Below are 21,100 nucleotides of genomic sequence, written 5' to 3' on the forward strand. Positions count from 1 at the left end.
AAAGATAAACGGAGGTCTCACTGGTTTGGAACAACATGAGGGGAAGTTATTAATGACATAATTTTGCTATCTGGGTGAACTAACCCTTTAACAGAATTCAGTGTTCACGTGAATCTGTCTTGTGTAAACAGACTTTAGATGTTGCGGCGCAGGGCAGCGCTACACGATAGCTGTCGCGTCCACTGTAGATGCTGTGTCTGTGTGTGAGCAAAGAAAAACAGAATACTAATCAGTATACTATCAGTATACTAAACATCGCACATTCTTTTGCAGATGTGCACATCGCAATGTCATTGCTAAACCGATAATGTAACAAAGTTCGTAGGTCGGGAAGAAGGAGGCGGGAACCGGCGGACATTTAAACAATTTAAATAAACAAATAAACAAACAGAACCCTGAAAATAGCGCAACAGCCCCTCACGGACGACTGCCACGCACAAACAGAACCAAAACAACAAATAGTCGACACTCCTCCTTTTATCCTTCTGGAGCTCCTCTGTGGGACTCGAGACCGGTGAGTGGTGCAGGTTTCGCTCATTATCATTCACTCCACCGGCCTCGCTCCAGTCCCACAGCTCTCGCCCCAGCCCACTCGTCACAGATATATCCTGCAGCCCCACATTCAACCCTCCACAAATGCCGTCTCTCATTATATTGCTAGTTAGCCTCTGATCTGCCAATGCGCGTTCATGTGTTTTGGAGGAGGCGTGGCTTTACAGAGTGATTTGCAGGGAGGATGGGATCTTATGCTTTTAAAGCTAGCTTGCTATTGTTAGCCTCTTTAAAAATGCCAACCCTACCTTTAAGCAGAGTTTCTGAGTTGGGTGTCAGTGAGAAAATAGGACGGACACAACAGACACAACATCGGCACTGATGGCAAATTTGTTGAAATTAATTTCTTTTTTTCATTTGCAATAAAACTAGATTGTTATAAATTCAAAATATGTTACTACTGTACAATTACAATAGAATATATAACAATTCAATTTACAGTACTTCCATAAACAGAATAAAAGCATAAAAAAGCAAAAACCCACCTGATGCGGATTCTTTAGTCATCATTTTGTTGAAGTGGAGTAAATCTTGCTGAATTATTTGGTAGAAAACATTCATTATTATTTTGCTCCAACCAAAGTAACTTGAATTCTTCTGATGTTTTAACTTCCCAGGAGGACTTGAATGCACCATACGTCCAGCCTGTCAACTGGGTCTGTCCAACAGCATGGCAAAAATAAATCTGACATAACTCCGAGGTCTCATTCTCCATGTCAAGTATGGCCTCACAGGTTTCTCTGAGAAAAACAAACCATATGCAACTTCTCCAACCTGTAGGTGAGAGTAAATTCACCTGACTATCAACATGGTTGCATATGAGAAACAGCCGACGATCTGTGACAGATGGTAACAAGCACAAAGGCAGCAGTTTGGCGAGCGAGTGCCCTTTTCAAACCCTTCCCACACAGACAGCCATGCTCTACATGCGTTTTGACAGCAACCGAGGAGCACAACTGTTCAAGTCACACTGTAAACTACCTGACAGACAGGCTCCAGCGCATATAATCTGTTCTTATCTTTGGAGATTTAAAAAATCACATGTAATTTGAAATCTACAGCTGCAAATAATTGTTGTTGAGGACTAAAAAAACTTTACTCAACTACTATAAACAAAGAGCACTTTCCATACTTTTATTAGTAATTGACCGATTTACAATTTTTATTTTTAAATATTGGTGTCAACAGTAATGGATACCAATCCATTACTCCACAATTAATCCATGCAACTCCAGTTCATCAATAAACATCTTGTGAAGAGAAAAGTTGCATGTTCATATGAAACAGATCTTTCGTTAAGGCATTTTAACTTTAAACCTTCTCTTCTGGCCAAAATATATATCCATTATTCTTTCTCTAGTGAAAAAGTCCATCCCTGTTGTCCTCTCACATCAAAATCTACCAACATATTTGCTTAGATCTGTTTTGGCTTGTAAATGGTGCTCGATCTGTGCATGTTTCTCTCCTGATTCAGACGAGATGACTTTTCCACTGGAGAAAGCAACATTATGCAAAGAGGATCCATTAAGATGTTTGAAGTTAAAACACCTTGATGGATTTGTTTCCTACAAACACACAGCTTTTCGGTTTACAAGATGTTAATTGATGGTCTGGAGTGGTGTGGAAACAACCTCATCTATATCTTGGTTGAGTACATTTTTTAGCAAATTTTCTTTTTTTGAGCAAATTTTTTTTTATGCATGAAACATATCCATAAATGAATAATTTGCAATGTACACACTATAACATGCATTTATAAAATATTTAGGGTATATTAAGTTAATACTTTAAAAACACTAATACCTAACCTTGGAATGAGCTGCATTTGCTACAAACAAAGAAAAATCCACTTTAGTGTTCCACAGAAAAAATTGCATGGGTTTCGAACAACATTAGTGTGAGAAACAATTACAGAACTGTCATTTTTGGGTGAACTATCTCTTTAAACCCATGAGATATATTAGAAGAAAGCTCTAAAGAATCAAAAGACTGAAATCCATACAAATTCCTGTTCCTGGCAAGGCCATAGAAAAATGAAACCAATATTGGCTTCTTTTTGCTTTCTTCTGAAGGGTGAAAGGAATTATGGGGGTGAGTAAAATATGAGTGGATACTAGCAATAGGATACTGGATGAGCTGATTCTACTAAAGCATAAAACCCTAATGATTGTTTTGGCAGTCAGGGAATATAGAGCATAGTATGTTATTGAAGTGGTAAAATGCAGAAATGAGTTCTGCACACATGCTGCACAATGAGCTGCTGAGATTGTTATAAGCATGAATGATTTAAATCTATATCCTGCTCTCTCTAAACTGAGTCTTTACAGTGATAGGATATTTTTAAAAATACGCTCCTACATCACCGGTTTCAAAGAGCTCACAACTGACACTTTTACACCTTGTTGCGACATGCAGCTATTTGAACACTGAAAGCTCGCTATGGGCAATAAACCTTTAAGCTTTCACAAATCTTTGAGAATATGTCAGCATATACTAAGTATAGCTGTGTTCCAAAACCTAGTGAGCTGTCTTGCCATCTACTTCCTACATAGACAGCATCCTAACTGGACTGAAACTTAAGTCTTAAGTGACTGATTTGAAATGCTCTTCATAGGTAGCAACTTGTCTCATGAATACGGAGTGAAACAGTCACATTGTAAAATTAGACTCAAAATACTGTAACAGTAAGAGCAAACATTATATTAAGCATATGGACTTGCGTATGTCTTGACTCCCATTCTACATTTTTCATTCTTCAGCAATCTTTTTCACTCACAGTAAGCATATACAAGACTCGATTTTACAGCTGCTTCCAAAAGAGTTTGTCGTTAACATGTTGCATATTAGAATGTGTTACCTTAATAAGCTTAAAAATATATAATATACAAATGTTCATTAAAATAGCAACTTCAAAAATTGACCGTCCCACAACCGATTGTAACAATGATTTCTTTAATAAACTCCTAACTAAGTCTACGAAGTCTACGAAGGGTTGAAAAATTTTATTTTGGGGGAGGGGTTGTTGGTAAATATAATGCAATAAATACCCTGCACACAAACATGGACTGAGATTGTTTATAGAAATAAGACTATTAACTAATTTTTGGTGTTTAATGCAAATGGTTTGCTTAAACATTTCTTTTGAATCTTGGAAGATTTTTTTACTTAGTCTGCAGCAATGAATTCTGGGATGGCCTTGTCTGTTAAGGACACATGCAGCGCTGCCTTAGGATTCGGCCAAAATTAGGTATCCTAGATGGCTGCATAATGTTGCTGCCAACCCTTTGAAACAGCTTTTTGCATCCCATGATGCCTTAAAATGCTCGCTAGTTTTGGGAACAGAGCATATGTGTGCACTAGAAGTCTCAATTAATTCCCAGCAATGCCTCACAGATCTACTGTAGCAGCTGACTAGGCCTCTTCTAGCTTTATGTGTCAATCTTATCTCTTTCTCGAAGTGATGGTGTGCCTGTTGACCAGGGCACAGTAGGAGCCCAAGAAAAGCAAGAGCCTCATTTGTATGACGAAAGCGCTGGCATCAAAAATCCAAGCTGAGAAGCACAGGAACGGGATGCGCTGATCCCAGACTACACTGCTAAATAGTTTGACCGAGCTCATTTTTTGGGCTGGTGGTAAGTGAAGCGGTGGATGTTTTAATTATGCTAATTTCTTCACCAATCGGAAGAGATGTGACATGGTACTGATGTGCATGTGGGAGTCTGGAACAAGAAGTAACAAGAAAAGTATTATGTGCTGCTGACATTAGCTTTCAATTGTTATTAATTGTTCAGAGCATTATGGCGTAATTATAAACCAATATAGACTTTTCAAACTGTCTGTTCCCAGCTGTTCCCAGCAGATTCCACATGGTGGTTTTCATCACGAGCCGATCAACGTCTAAATTCAGCAGAGATGACATTCAGAATGACGTGATTTTAAAGGAACATACACAACGAAAAAAATATAAATTCTCATGTCATTTGGAAGAATGTTTGAACTGTTTTCATCCATATAGTACAATAAAAGTCACTGGTGTCCAAAACAACACTGGACTTTATTGACTTTCAAAACTTCTTGTTTTTGTTCAAATGTTCTTAAGAAGAAGATGTTTAAAAGAAAGTCATACATGTTTCAAATGACAGGAGGGTGACTAAATGATGAAAAAATATATATTTTGGGGTGAACTATTGCTTTAAATTGACATTTATTTCTCACGCAACACTGCTTGAATAATAGGAACGGATGTGGACAAATCTACAGATGACTCACCATGGATCCTCTGCAGTGAATGGGTGCCGTCAGAATGAGAGTCCAAACAGCTGATAAAAACATCAAAATAATTTACAAGCAATCCACACCACTCCAGTCCATCAATTAACGTCTTGTCAAGTGAGAAGCTGTTTGTTTGTAATATTAAAATACCTCTAAAAATATCCCTATATAATCTATAACGCTTCCTCCAGTGAAAAAGTCCATCTCCTGTTGTCCTCTCACATCAAAATCTACTGACAGATTTGTTTGGAACTGTTTTTACTTATAATCAGTGCTTCATCTGTGCATATTTCTCTCCTGATTCATGACTTTTTCACTGGAGAAATTATGGATTTGTTTCTTACAAACTGACATGCAGCTTTTCACGTCACAAGATATTAATTGATTGCCTGGATTCATGTCATTTACTTGTGATTTATCATGATGCTTTTATCAGCTGTTTAGGCTCTGGATCTGATGGTACCCATTCACTGCAGAGAATCCATTGGTGAGCAAGTGACAAACAAACTCATCTACTGTATATCTTTCTACTGGTGAATAAATTTTCAGCTAATTTAAATTTTTGGATGAACTATTCCTTTAATTCAGAAGACTTGGAATACTGCACACAAATCATATGGACTACATTCATGATACTTTTATGCCACTTTTAGGTACATTTTAAAGCTTAAACAAGCCATTCCCCATTAACTCTAATTGCAGGGATAAAAAAAAAAAAAACTTTGAATCCCACAACAGAAAAAAAACAAGTCATGCAGGTGAGTTAATAATGACAAAATGTTCATTTTTAGCGATCTTTACCCTATTTCCTTCCATCAGCTTTGGTTTAAGAGGAAAAGCCAGGTGTGGGAAGATGATCAACAGACACATTCTTGTTTGAAATGTCATTGCATTTAATGATACATTTACTGTAAATAGCAGATGGTTCATTAACCTGAATTTGCAACCAAAAGGGCTGAGAGGCCAAGATTACAGTGCACGTCTGTGTGTAAATGTGTATGCATGCATTTATGTGTGTGTGTGCGATCCCGGCTGGACTCCATCCATATTTCATGACCGATAAAGGTTTCGGTAGCTGTGTACACTTTCTAAAGAGCAGAACTGTAATGTTCAGCTATTTTGCCATATTCCACTGCAATATGCTCCAGATGTGGTTTTTGGCTATCATGAAAAAAATTATAATAATAATTTTGCTATTTTTTTCATAATATCATTCTGCAATTTAAGAACAAAAAAACAGAGGCTTTGTTTGTTGTCCCACCTTCCCTGGCCCCTCAAACTACCTTTCTTCATTGCTCTGACCTTCTCTCCTTCTAAGTGAAGAACTGACCAAATGTCATCCTGTTTATTTGAGTAAACCTGTAGTGAACAAGATCACAGAAGACCCGAAGCCCATGTGAACTCCACTGTACTGCTGCACTCCTCAAACTGCTCAACTGACTTCATGTCCATCTCTACCCCCGACAGCCAATGAGAGATGAGCAGATTCCAGGCAGATCATCTGCCAAAAATCATCCTTCAGACTGTCAGCTGCTGTCACAACAAACTTACAAAAAAATAACGAATCAAAATAATATCACTGAGGTTATCAATTGGCTCAACTTGAAAAAGAAAATTTGATGGCACTTAATACAAGCCATATTTTAAGCAATTTAGTGAATAATCAGTTATCAATATGTACATAAAGGGTCTGTGTGTGTGTGTGTGTGTGTGTGTGTGTGTGTGTGTGTGTGTGTGTGTGAGAGAGAGAGAGAGAGAGAGAGAGAGAGAGAGAAAGACAGATCAAAGATAGATAGATAGATAGATAAAATAGATAGATAGATAGATATGCAAAAATAAATTACATTTATTAATATGTAAACAAAAATTACATAAATACAAATAGAATGTAAGTCGAATACCTTACTGTTTGCTGTTGATGTAATAATAGATAGTATAAATGATGAATATGCTATTTCTCAAATAAAACAGTATTGCTTCGGCTTTAGACATAAAATCATTTGTTCAGTAAATTAATTACAGCGTCTATATGAAGGAAAACAAAAGACCAGCTTTTACCGCGGCTATTTCTTCTTCTTATGCATATAAGAGCTATTCAAGATGACCATTCAAATTAATTAAGGAAAACAACATAATTTAATATATATATATATATATATATATATATATATATATATATATATATGCATTATTTTGTCAGTTGCCTTCAAGGTTTTAAATCAGCGGAAAATTATGTGACATTTCATCTGCCGTCAGATTGTAGATGTCACGGCTCATTATCGCACCTGCAGCGATCTAACTTGCGTTTTTATTAACAATGCGGCAATATAATGTAAATATGTTACTTACCAACGCCATATTTTTCATGTTCAGTCGGTATCCACATTTTTCCCGCGTCAAGTAAAACAAAGTGTGCTATAAAACAGGGTAATTACGGCGGATACTATCCATATTGTTGTTACACAGGGGTTGCACTGTATTGTTCTGAGGGCAGAGTCACAGCAGCATCCCACATCCAACACACTTCTCAGCCCTGAAGAAAAACACCATTGACTTATGGGAGATGCAGGAAATGAATGAGAACGATTGGATGGAGAACTACAACACCCAGTGACCGCGTAAACAGCGGCGGTTTAACGCTGATTGGTCAGTGCGTCATTCACCAGGTCACGTGATTTAGGGATTAAAAAACCAATGGACCCGCAGATGCACAGCACAAGTTTGACAGGGGTGCGTTTCCCAAAACCAGTTGGTTGGCAATGGGAAATTGCATTGCAACCAAAAAAGTTGCTGACTTAGTTAGCAACTATGGTTTTGGGAAACGCACCCCAGGTTGGTTAACGGAATTATTAATATTGGCAGATATTTTATATTATATTGATTTATTTTCCAGTATATCTATTTTTTTAATATCTAGCAAGTTACATGTTTATTTTTCTGAATATACTTTTAAAAAATTATTACAGTAATGGAAGTTTGTCATCCACAGAAATACTTAAAACCCAGCAACAGACCATCTGAAACCAGCAGACCACTGTTTTTCTCAGCAAGGAGTGGGTGGTTAAAGTGTAAAGTTTGTTGATATGGATCTTCTAACAGATGTTTAGCGACCCTTTAATCTTTCACCGCAAAAGCTCATTTCGAAAAGGGCAAAACAACTCATAAAGTGCACTTAGTAGCACAGTTGTATCAGGTTTTTAGAGGATAACATGCCGTTTAACTTACATGAGTCACACCGTTGTTTCGTGTGAATCAGCTGCTTGTTTGTATGAATGCTGGACATCTAGAAAGGTCGTGGGATTCATGAGACAAGCTAGCTGGAGTACTTCAGACTGAATTAATGAACCAGAATGGATTTAATGTCTTCAATCATTTTTAACACAAATATATTTGTGCATCATATTTATTTAATGTGTGAATACTGTCTTCTCTCATTGTTAGCTAAGCAGGATCGTATTCTTGAGCCGCTTTGTTTCCCCGAGCACCTGTGTGGTAGTGCTTCTCTCTCCTTCTCTAGCGATGGGCATCCGGTGACCTGTGCTCTCTGTTCAGACTCTTTTCCTGCGTCTGTGAAAGAGCAGCTTCTCAAGCACATGGTGTTGGATCACAAACTGGTCATGGCTGATGTCAAACTCATCGTTGACTTTCCACGGGGAGAATTCACAAGATTTGTGACCTACATGTGTCAGAAATTCATCAAGCACAATACAAATAACACAAAATAATGAAAAAATTATAATTGTTTTGTTGCAGGTACATGCTGTACTGGAAGAAACGCTTCACAGAGCAGCCCATTACAGACTTCTGCAGTGTTATCAAGACCAACTCTGAAGGTCCTGTAGGTAAGACACATTTGAGCTGAACAATCTTGTGTTTACATTTTATATAGTTAGTTAATAGCCATGGATTTTTCAATACTAATGATAAAACTATTTTTAAAATATTTAAAAGATAATTTTTCTTGCAAACTGAATGTTCATCTGATATGAAACATATAATTTTGATCCATAGTGATTTTATTCTGTAGTCAACATAATGTAAAAAAAATCACAGAATTATGTTTTATTATTATACTATGTTTAATTATTAACTAATTTTAATGAACAAAACACATTTAACATGTACTGTCGATCAAAATATCAGTATATATTTAATAATATTTAACATCATTAACTTTTCCAAACATGTCGTTTAATTTAGAAAAAAAATGCAACTCTGCGACTTAGAAACCTAAAAAAAAAATCGGCTTTTTTCCAGATTTTTTTAATTCAATTTTGATGTGGTTTTTTTATGTCACAAAATCCCCGTTTATTTTTTAGCTGTATGTGGACATGACACGTTTTAATAACAAGGCTCCAAAAGTGTAAACCTCATATAAAATGAATTAAAAATAATAAATTAAGCGCCAGCTCTAAAAATGGCATATTGATGATTGATGATAAACAGTTCACCATAACTGTTTATGGATTTTAGGTCACAATTCAAGGTTATTGTTAATTAAAGTTATACATTTTAATTTTTGTTTATTGAAATGAAGCTAAATTTAAAAGATATACAAATAATTTGCTAAATTGAAGTATGTAAAAAAAAGAAAAAGAAAATTATACTAATAAAAATAAAAATAATAGTAGGATATAAAAGCTGATTCAAAATATAAATAAAGACTTTAATAATATATACATAATACTAAAATAAAACTGGTTTGGGGAATAGCCCTTTAACTTCTAAATCTATGAAGGTCTGTTTAGATGGTGTCCTTTATAGACTCCAATTACCAAAAAGCTGCTTTGTGTCATTTTAGAACAACAACTACTTCCTATTGAGTGATGCTCTGCCAGAGGACAGGATCCTTAGAGAGCAGCTACAACAGAGACGACTGGTGAGTGTCTATAACAGACAGGTTAGGAGTGCTGTTCTGGGATCAGCTCCCATCCCGTGTGACATTAGGTTAGGAGTATTCACAACTGACCCAACAGTAGTACAAACTACAATCAAACGAGCATGCAGAAAACCTGGACTAAAATCCAGGTTTTCAACAAAAATAATACAGCTAAAATACTGTTGCTGTGTAACTGTAAAATAAAATAAAAAAAATTGGGTTGCCAGAAATTCCACAATGGTTACGTTCCTAAAAAATACTGAGGAAACAATTAACACAGTGTTCAATGAGAAGCCAAACCCCACCCCCCACCAAGATTGTTTTTGCAGAGATATTATGAGTCAACATAATCATCTCACACAGATTTCATCTCAGGCACAATTCTGCGGTTGTTGTTGCTAGGCAGCCAGCGTTCTCAGCACCTCTGCAGTGTGGCGAGCATCTGTGTAACAGTGCAGCTGTGACCTTTCTCAATCATTCACTGACACGCCGCACGTCGATGAAACTCGAGCTGAGAGGATTAGCACTGTTTATTAAACACAAATCATTCACAGATTGCGTCTGGGATAATTATCGATGATTATGGCAATCGAACAGCGGGTTTTTAGGAACGCAGAATGACATGAACACACCACACTGAGATCCAAACCAATTATAAAAACTTTTTATAGACTCACAACAATTATGTAACCATATTCATAATGTGCACTATAGTAATGTCTTACAATGCTACAAAGTCTGTAATGAAGTTTAATATATTCTGATAGGAGGAAGTTCTGGATCAGCAGCAGAAAGAGCGAGACGACACAACGTTTCATCGCACTTGTATGTTCTGCAATGAGGAGTTTACTGGAAACAGGTGACACACAACTGTCGTTTGCAATAAAATCTCATTTCTGATGAATTTTTAATTCTAGAAGCAGTATATTTAACTTCAAATCGAGAATTGAGATTTGAGTTTTGACATCTTGTACATGAGCTCCGCAACAGACCCGATGTCTGAATTATTTATTAAGAATATTTATAATAGTAATTATTTACATATTATTAATATATAACATTTTATAAATTCTATAACATTATTATTATATAGTATTTAATATTATATATAGTGTTCTATTTAGTATTTAATAAAAAGAAATTACATTATAAAGATTATCAATATTTTTATTATTTATTTATTTATTTCATATAGTTTACTGTCTTACGATAAATTTGACATGGAGCATCTGCAAGGCTGTTCAACAAGTTTGTTAAGGCTATCAATTTTCAAATCCAAAAATCTAAATCATACCAAGGTGGATACTTTACTCATGAATATTAATTAGCTCATTTGACTGAAGGCCTAGGCAGATTGCCTTGTAGTGTCAGAGTAAATATTCCTGAATATAGTTTTCATTGTAAAGTGACATCACAAACCTCCCATCTTCGGTCCTATTTATTTTTGCTTTATTATTTTATTATTTGTAGCAAACAGCACTGCATCCTCGTGTAACGTGATGTGTTTGTGCACTGTGGCTTCAGTGCAGGTCTTCACTGCTGAATCACATGGCTAAAGAACACTCTTTTAGCATCGGTCTGCCTGACAACATCGTCTACTGCAACGAGTTGCTCCACACTCTGGAGTGGAAACTGAAGAAGTGAGTGTATGTAGTCTCACACACTCATACTATTATCAATGGTCAAACCACTATTACAAATGGAAACGGAGGTTTGAGCGCCCCCTCTTGGTGCTTGCAGTCATTGCATTAATTCCCAAATATTAATTTTATATACAGGTAGTATGCTGTGTTTGTACTGTGGAAAAAAACATTCAGGGACAAAACCACATTGAAAGATCACATAAGGAAGAAGAAGCATCGACGAATAAATGCCAGAAACTACGACTACGATCGCTTCTATGTCATTAATTACCTGGTGTGGCCATGTGCCGGTTTGTACATTTTCATCTGAACAGATAAATAGTCAACATGAAATCACACTTGTGCTGCGGGAATGTTGCAGGAGTTGGGGAAGACATGGGAGGAGGTGCAGTCTGAGGACGACAGGGAGCTCTTTGAGGATGAAAGTGAGTAAGGCATTTCTATTTGTACTCTGCTCTGATGATCACATTTTCAGTTTAAGTCTCCTTCCTGATATTGTGCAGTCTCTGCAGTGATTGGTCAGATTGGCAGGCTCATCCCGTGTGTGCCGTGTGTCTGTTTTGTGAGCAGCAAGCAGAAACAATGGAGAAAATTGACACACATGGAGGTATATGATGATGCTGCTGAACTAAATGTTCATATTTGAGTGCCTGAAAACGTATTTTTCCTATTTCTATGCATTTTCACATCACTAATAACATGATTTGTTTTCATCCAGGAAACTCATGAATTTGACCTGCACAAATTAAAATCAGACTTAAGTGAGTAATGCAGAAATGTTTTTGAGAGGAACCCATGAACCACACAGAGGGTCATTAATGTCTTGTGTGTCATTTGTCCAGGCCTGAAGTTTTACCAGCAAGTGAAACTAGTGAATTACATCCGCCGTGACTCGTGAGCTTCACCAGTGCTGATGCTACTTCTGTCAGAAGAGGTTTGACACCAGAGAGGAACTAGTGCAACACCTGGTCAACACAGGTCATGTGATGCAGCTGCCTGAGGTCTCCCACTGGGACCAACCACAGTAAGCATGACACGTTCATGAACAACCTTTTTTATTATTATTATTCTTTTTTATTTTTTTTATTGTTTTTAAGTTTTCAATTGAGTTTCCATCTGGACGATTACTTTTTTTTTAAATATATTATTTATTTTTATAATTTATTGTATTAATTTCACATGCCCTTTTTTGTATTATTCAATCAAGGTTTTTTTTATAATGTATGCTTTGGACATTAGAATGAGCTCTGATTCTTATACTTTCAAAAATAAATAATTGAATTAAAAATAGGATGTGCTGCTTTATCAGATACTACTTTCCTACATATGAGAACGACGCTCTTCTGACAGCTCTGTCAGACAGCGAGAGTGAACCTGATGATCCAAACCCCAGCTCTGAAGTTCCCGCTTATTGCTGAAGACATTTCAAACCTCAAGGTTATAAAACAGACCAGCGTGCATAATAAACTGCTCAAACTGAAGATAAGGGACGCCCAGAGAATCCTGCTCAAATTATGTGTCTGGACAGAATATGTTTAGATTAATGATGTGACGATTCATTTCTGTTCATGTGGGTTTGCAGTATATTGACAGTGTTCACTTTATGAAAAAGCAGTCAAATAAACTTTGTTTATTTACCTACAGTATGTCATGATCAATGGAAATTCCTAATTGAAAGGATTTGATTGAAAATAACCCTTTTTGTTGGGAAATTTTGGATCATGGCCGACAGGGCAGTTTAGTAGTGTGCTGGCAGTGTAAATATTAACATTTGTTTTAATAAAGATATTGTCAGAACAGTATCAATATTCAGTACAATTTACAGGTCTATTAACATTAATATAAGTCCATTAACAGAATAGCCAGAAGAAATTTAACGAAGTATAGAAGGGGAATATCAAAACAAAACATGGGGCTATATATAATGGTGTTAGTTATATGTTGAATATATTATTTATATACAGTACAGACCAAAAGTTTGGACACACCTTCTCATTCAAAGAGTTTTCTTTATTTTCATGACTATAAAAATTGTAGATTCACACTGAAGGCATCAAAACTATGAATTAACACATGTGGAATTATATATGGAATTATATACATAACAAAAAAGTGTGAAACACCTGAAAATATGTCATATTGTAGGTTCTTCAAAGTAGCCACCTTTTGCTTTGATTACTGCTTTGCACACTCTTGGCATTCTCTTGATGAGCTTCAAGAGGTAGTCACCTGAAATGGTCTTCCAACAGTCTTGAAGGAGTTCCCCGAGAGATGCTTCGCACTTGTTGGCCCTTTTGCCTTCTGTCTGCGGTCCAGCTCATCCCTAAACCATCTCGATTGGGTTCAGGTCCGGTGACTGTGGAGGCCAGGTCATTACTCTCCTTCTTGGTCAAATAGCCCTTGATGCCTTCAGTGTGAATCTACAATTTTCATAGTCATGAAAATAAAGAAAACTCTTTGAATGAGAAGGTGTGTCCAAACTCTTGGTCTGTACTGTATATATATTAGGATAGGACAGTATTTCAAGCAGCGAGGTGAGAGAGAGAGAGACAGGATTAAGAAAGGTCTGTATCTCTGCGAGCTGGGATTCGAACTCGGGATGTCCGAAGCACAACAGCGCTATATATCCACGCCTTTCTCCATGAGACTACTGACACCAACATAGTTATATGTTTAATAGAAATGTATTCATTTATAATGTTCGGTCAATTTTGAGGAAAAAAATGGTTTACTGTCAATAGTGTGGCAAAAAGTAGTGTGCGAGAAAAAGTTAAATAAAATAAAAATTTACCTTTTTCATGTCGGAAACAGGCTTCCTTACTATTGCGTGAATTCCTATTGAATTGAACTGAATTTCACCCACGGAAACTTACTGAACAGTGGTAAGAGTGGCTGCATTTCTAGTTTCTCTCGTTTATTTCATTCATTTAAAGATAAAGCAATTCACTGAATATAAATTTAATGCCAACATAAATTTAGAAATATTTAGTAGAGTTTATTTTTTGTCTGTTGGTGTGATAAAAATAATTCAATACACAAATGATATTGCAGTAAAAGAGCCACTTTTATTATCAAAATATCGAATTCATTCTCATGTCTGATTTAAAAAACGCAAACAATCATTGAAATCATCCCAGCGTCTCGTTCATTCTTTGTTAAAGCCATTCACAGGTTCCTTTAAAAAACGCAAAGCCTTAGACCTCTTCATACATGTCTTAAGTCAATCAATAAATATTGCATATTTTACAAGGAGTAAATCCTCATGTCTTTTGGGGAGGACTAATTTTACCCAAGGCACTTGTCACTACTAGTATAAACACTTAACCCAAACTGCTGTAAGTGCTAGCAACACACAATATTAGTCAGATATACTTAACTAATCGAGACCTACCAAACTATACAAATTAGTAAGAATTTATCCATTTATAAAGGGCAGTAAAAAAATCTTTTTCTGTATAAACAAATGAAACAAAATACATAAATACACTACTCCACTGGACAGATCTGAATGTGTGGGTTATAGTGTTAAATGGACACTACGTCCCTTGTATAGATACCAAATATAAGGCTGTGCTTTGTCTAGTGCAGTTAAGAGGAGGCACTGCAAAATGGCTGAGCTGGTAATGGGTTTCACGCTGTGCTGCTGGATCTGTGTACAAATGCTGCATTCAACAGCTTAGTGCCGATACATTATAACTGAGAGTTTACAAAAGAAAAAAAAGAAGCGTTAAAATGGCTGTGGGAGTTAAAAAAATTCAAGAAGTTAAAGCTGTAACAGCTGAATTGGTTAGTGGGTGCAATGCTGTTAGGCCCATCAGTAACAAATTGTATGTGAATCTCGTAATAACAATATCCAGGCCATAATTTACCATAATCAAATCAAAAAGGAAAAAAATATTTTGCATAAAAAATTAAAACATATTTTAGGGTAATTAAAACAATTATTTTCATGACAATTAAGGATAGAAATTTGCATTTGCATTTATGTGATGATTATCTTTTTTTACTGCAATCATTTTCATATATTTTGATAATTTTATGTAATATAAACAACAATTTTGAATACATTTTAAATAAAAAAATTTTTGCATTATGGTAATTAAATTTTGCATTATTTAATCATCACAGGGGTATTTTTTACTGTAATAAAAGAAATCCTGTATATGTTGTATAATATAACAACAATAATATAAATTCACATAAAATTAATTTTTAATTTGAAATCAACAAAACATTTTGCATCATGGTATTGACGTTTTTTAAATTGTAATCAGGGATTTTTTTTTACATTAAAAAAAAAATCTTTGTTTATGTTGTGTGTATAAAAAAGAAGGGGGGGTGGGGGTGGTTTACCAATAAGGATTATAAGATAATTTAATTAAAAATAAAATATTTGTACATATTACAATGACATCATTTTATTGTGATTCTGATTGTCATTAAAAATACATTTTATTTCTTTATGCAAAATATAATATCTTATGTTTATCTACCTTTTGACTTAGAGGTGACCTATGACCCAGAAATGTTGATTGTTTTCACAAAATTCACCCTTGCTGAGTAACGAATGACATCCCTGTATGTACGTTGGCCAATTTTTAGCTATTTTTTCCACATGGAGTGTTTTTACACCTGAGGTTTTATAAATCGCTGTGCTGGTCAACACAACCTAAAGCTGCCGTAGATGATCGTCACCTAACCGTGTTCAGACACAGCTCAGACCAGCATCGCCACACTTTAGGTCCTGTTCTACGATTTAACCAGTTTGAAACCTTGGCCTGTATCCAGCACCGCAGGTGGGCACCACGTGAGTTTGATCCTTCGGAGCAGTCGAACGCAGTATCCGCAAACCCAAAAGAGGTTCAACCCGCCGCACCAGTGAGCGAGCTGAACCACAGGGTAGGTCAGGCGTGGGAAGAAGAGTCTCCAGTGCCTGGTGACGTCGCTTTCAGTGGGCAGGTGAAGCTTGTAGTCGCTCCAGTGTCTGGAGATGCCATAGGCTGCTCGGATGGGCCGCCCACTCTCAGACCACCGAACTATACTGTCAGGGTTACAGTTAAAATCAACCCATTGACAGGTGAAGTCCCCGAGCTGAGGCGCGTCCTGGACCTCTGGGTCTGTGGAACTAGACAGCACAGCTCCTTGAACCGCTACATAAAGTCCCTCGATTTTCTGCACCTCCTTCACCCAGGGGAGCGAGTTGTCGGTGTCAAGAATAATGATGAGACGGGAACAGATTCCGGCGTTCTTTTCTCTCCAAAGCTGCACAATCTCATCTAGACGTAAAACATCTCCACCTAATTATATTAAAAGACAAAAAAAAGGCTATCTTTTAATATCTTTTATGTAAATGGTTTGCAAATTTTACTAATATGTGAGTTAAAAATCTCCAGGTCATATTTATCAGCAAAATACTATAGAAGATACTGTAGATAGATAGATAATGCTCATTCTAATATTGCTCTCTTTATTGATAATATTAAAAATATATTGATAATGCTCTCATTCTAATGCTCATTTTTCTCATTTCTTTTTTTGTATGTTTTTGAGTTTTAAGTTATGAGATTCTCCCAGATTCTGTTGTGTCTGTTTCTACAGAAAAAAATGTGATGTAATGATCCTCCCACCTGCTAGAGCCCACTCTCCGCTGCGGTGGGTGTGTCCGCTGTAATACAGCACGTAGGTATCGTGTCGTGGGCCGTCAGCCGTGTGTGCCTCCATGAACATCTGGAGCTTGGCTTGCAGGGCTTCCAGACTCAAGCCGCTCGTGGAGTAATCACAACCATAGGTCTCGATCATGTGATGAGAGAAGAAGCGCTGCACGTTGTTAAGAATCCCTGTGGAACGCAGGTTGAGCTCCTGCACATGCGCCGGGGGGAGCAGGATGGGCTGACCATCTGGGCTGAGAGAAAATGAGGAAGAGAATGAAATACTGACCCTCTGTGTGAGCTACTGACCTGAAGTATCTGAGATAGTGAAACTTGAGTGTGCATGTTTTCAGTACCTGCAATAGTTGGTAGGAATAACCACAGCGTAGCCGACACAGGTTCCTCCGAGGCTGTTTCCCAGCTCATGGAAGAGACCGTGGGCTAGTGACTCCAGTGGAAGCACCAGCAGAAACATTGCAATAAACAGACTGTTGGACATCTGTAGGAGAAAATAGTACATTTCAGACCAAAGAAAATGATCACCACCCTTATTTTATGGCAGAATATTGACCAAGATTTATATTTATATAACATAGTTTCCACAAAGATATTGAGCAGCACAGCTTTCAGCATTGATAATAATAAATGTTCTAAGCAGCAAATCAGAAAGGATGTGAAGGATCGTGTGACACTGAAGACTGGAGCAATGATGCTGAAAATCCAGGTTATATTTATATTGTAGAAAATTTTAATTCTGTCATTAATTACTCATCATGGTACTTCAAAAACTTGCAGCGAAGACTAACATGGAAGAGAAGATATTGTTGAAAAAAAATATCTATAAAAATAATTTTGTTTTCTTTACAGACAAAAAGTATTCTCGTAGCTTCATAAAATTACGGTTGAACCACTGATGTCACATGGACTATTTTAATGATGTCCTAACTATCTTTGTGGGTCTTGAACATCAGTTGCGTTGCTGTCTATGCAGAGTCAGAAAGCTCTCGGATTTCATCAAAAATATCTTCATTTGTGTTCCTGAGATGAACAAAAGTCCTACAAGTTTAGAACGACATAAGGATGATTAATTAATGACAGGACTTTCATTTTTGTGTGAACTAACCTTTTAAAATATTTCAAACCTTTTTTTAAAGAACTGACAGACACTCAGGTGTAAAATTTTTTTTTTACTTTTACTTATTTAAAGTAATTATGTCTAAATATGTCAATTTTTTGAAAACTGTATAAAGGTTTTTCCAAACCATGTGAACCTACCGTCAACAAAATAACCTTTTTTTTTTAAGAAAGCTTTTCACAGGAAGCCTTACCTGCCAACCCAGAGCCCCGAGTATGATGGTGGACATCAGGCTGAAGAGCACCAGGCGTTTCGATATGAGACAGAAGTGCCTCATCCCCTTAGACGCCATGATCCTGTCCAGCTCTCCAGCCTCTGACGTGTGCAGTATACACATCCTCTGACAGTCACTCAGCTTGCTATGAAAACCCCACAGCGTGACGAGAAAAACCAGGTGGCAGATGATCCAGAAAATAGCCGATCCTGAAAGACCCGGGATGAGCAGGTACCACCGATCCAGATCGCTCATCTTCAGAGCGGCCACGACTAAAAACATCACCTCCATGACCACCAGAGGAAGAAGCGTTAAGCGTCTCCACAGGCCTCTTCTCAGTAGCAGCGGCGACCAGCGTTCGGTGACCGAAAGCCCGCTGAAGTAGATGTCCAGTAATGGGTCGCAGACGAGGCGGCTGAAGAAGCAGGTCAATGCGAAGGGGTTGGTGGACACTCCTAAAGACTCCTGGAAGAAGAATGCAGCGACAACCGAGAAGCAGACCAGGTTTGGGATCGCCAAGAGGGACTTCATGCGCAAATCCACAATTACAGCAGCCAAAGCCAGTGACAGGACCACAAGACTTATGGATTTTTGGCTGACTAAGGTTGTGCTGGCCACAGCGAAGCCTGTGAGCTCCAAAGCTTCCCTTGAAGTGAGGAAGGCGGGTTGATGTCGGGTATAACCGCACATTCTTCCAACCAAAGCCCATAGGATTCGTATCACAATGCTCGCTATTAACATATAGTTGGCAACCTGCTCCTTAACATCGAGCTCTTTGGATGGGACGTTGACGAAGCACAGCAAACCCAAAAGGAAACCAAACCACAGATGGAGGAGAAATAGGCTGACGCTCTCCATGCCAAAGTAATAGTGGAGAATACAGGCAATCCCAAGAACGAAGAGGCCCAAAATGAAAATGACCATGATGACAGTGTCTGCGGTTTTCTCCCATTGTACGTAAATACCCAGACAAATGGCCACCAGGGAGTTCAGGCTGGACAGGTAACCGAGGTACCGAATGGATGACCACATGTTGACCCCTTTGTTGGCTTCGTCCAGCCGGGTCATCGCAGCGTAAAGGAAGTGACTGAAGCAATACTTGAGCAGCTTGCACATCGCTGCAGAGTTAAAACTGGCTCAACAGCAGAAAAACTAGCAGACGTCAACGTCACAAATGACGTACTTTATATATCACAACACGAACAATTATTCGCGACATAACTATTCAGCAAAAAAACTCAAACTAAACCGTTCTTAGAGACATTTTAGTACAAACGTTAGAGTAGGCTAACATCTACAACGATTGTAAACATCCACCTGTTACTGAATGAACCGAGCTGTTTTTAACTCAAGGTCATGGTATAACGAAGGCATGAACTAGATGTGCAAATGATAAACTCGTCATAAGTTATTAGATAATGGTAAATATAAGAGATGAAGAGTGTTAATGTGCTGTCCGTCTGATTTCGTCGAGCCGATTCAGTGCGTTTACCGGCATCAGAAAGTTCAAAGAATGTGTTGCTTCGGTTCACGACGAGAGTAACATCGATTAAATCGAACTAAAATAAATACGCCAGTAGATATACAAGTCATTGGTCGTAGTCGTTTACAGAAAAGCAACTAAAACTGGAAATTTCTAGCACAAAATCCCGAACTATTGCCTAAACTTCTCTCAATATCCGCCATGTTTGCACATCGGAATTAAGGCGCTACGGAATCCCCGAGAGGACAAACACAGCAGTGAAACTGAGGTGAATGGAATAAAATGATTTATTTACAACACTGTTGTTTATAGCAATAAATAATAAATGATTTTACATTATTAAAAACACTGGGAAATTTGTACACGAGTATAATATTTGTTTATATAAAGTTACATGGGATTTTATGTTTTTGAAATGGCTGTTATTCTTACCAAGGTGGCATTTATTTAATTAAAAATACAGTAAAAACGAAATATTATTAAGATTTAAAATAGCTGATTTTAAAATGCAATTCCTGTAATGCAAAATTGAATTTTCAGCTGCATTACGTTTTGATATGCCAATTTGCTGCTCAATAAAAATCTCTTAACATCATTGCTGAAAACAGTTGTGTTACATTATAATCCATTATATTACAATTATTTTAACAATCTTTACTGACACCTTTGACCAATTTAATGCATCCCTGCTGAATGAAAAAAAATATTACTGACTCCATACTTTTGTTTACATTAGCACTACAACAGATAAACATGATATGAAACACATAAAATCGCTAGAACAGAATAGCTGTAAAGCATTTAAAGTGACCTGCATTAGGCAAATGAAAGACCAGAGAGAAGGCAACAAAAAAAAAAACTTTATTTATATCAAAGGTGAATAACAATATTCCTCACAAATAGTCCAGTTCCGTGAGAGTCAACCATCATAACACTGATAAAGAAAATCAATCATGCAAACAGTGGATCAGAGCCTGGGGAAGACAAAGACATTTGATATGTGAATATCTGAACACACCACCAAGTAAACAATGTAATACAAAGCTTTTTTTAATGCTTTTTATGCTTTAAAAAGGCTTTTTTTCTTATATTTATAAATTGAGTACAGGCTAAAGAATGCATCTAACTGCTATTGCTAACAGGGCTGTATTTCAGTCTTTTATTTTATTTTTTCAAGAGCTGGTTAATTTGCTGAAAGTATGTACTGTAACCGTTTACTGTGGGAGAGAAATTATCGCACTTTTTTATGACAACCAGTAGTCTGTTCTTGAATC

At 37.0% G+C, this 21,100-nt stretch overlaps 1 protein-coding gene and 1 pseudogene across 1 annotated transcript; one reads left to right on the forward strand and one right to left on the reverse strand.

Annotated features, from left to right (window-relative positions):
- The first annotated feature begins 1,360 nt into the window (after nt 1–1,360).
- On the forward strand, nt 1,361–12,885 carry LOC132124813 (zinc finger protein 277-like; annotated as a pseudogene).
- Nucleotides 12,886–15,710: 2,825 nt separating this feature from the next.
- On the reverse strand, nt 15,711–20,080 carry tmem168b (transmembrane protein 168b). The gene is made up of 4 exons (XM_059536801.1): nt 18,323–20,080; nt 17,351–17,493; nt 16,974–17,248; nt 15,711–16,643 (listed from the first exon to the last, which is right to left on the reverse strand). Exons 1-4 carry the CDS (start codon nt 19,457–19,459, stop codon nt 16,096–16,098), a joined length of 2,103 nt encoding a protein of 700 aa, XP_059392784.1. The 5' UTR covers nt 19,460–20,080; the 3' UTR covers nt 15,711–16,095.
- Between the last annotated feature and the right edge of the window lie 1,020 nt (nt 20,081–21,100).

The sequence above is a fragment of the Carassius carassius genome, chromosome 43 (assembly GCF_963082965.1).
Source record: "Carassius carassius chromosome 43, fCarCar2.1, whole genome shotgun sequence".
Lineage (NCBI taxonomy): Eukaryota > Metazoa > Chordata > Actinopteri > Cypriniformes > Cyprinidae > Carassius > Carassius carassius.

Excerpts from the sequence above, each read along its gene's own strand:
- tmem168b (XM_059536801.1), bottom strand. The coding sequence starts at position 19,459 with ATGTGCAAGCTGCTCAAGTATTGCTTCAGTCACTTCCTTTACGCTGCG. Across the intron at positions 17,494-18,322 it reads TCGGGGCTCTGGGTTGGCAG|ATGTCCAACAGTCTGTTTAT; the intron begins GTAAGGCTTCCT and ends TTTCTCCTACAG. Across the intron at positions 16,644-16,973 it reads CGGAGAGTGGGCTCTAGCAG|GTGGAGATGTTTTACGTCTA; the intron begins GTGGGAGGATCA and ends TAATATAATTAG.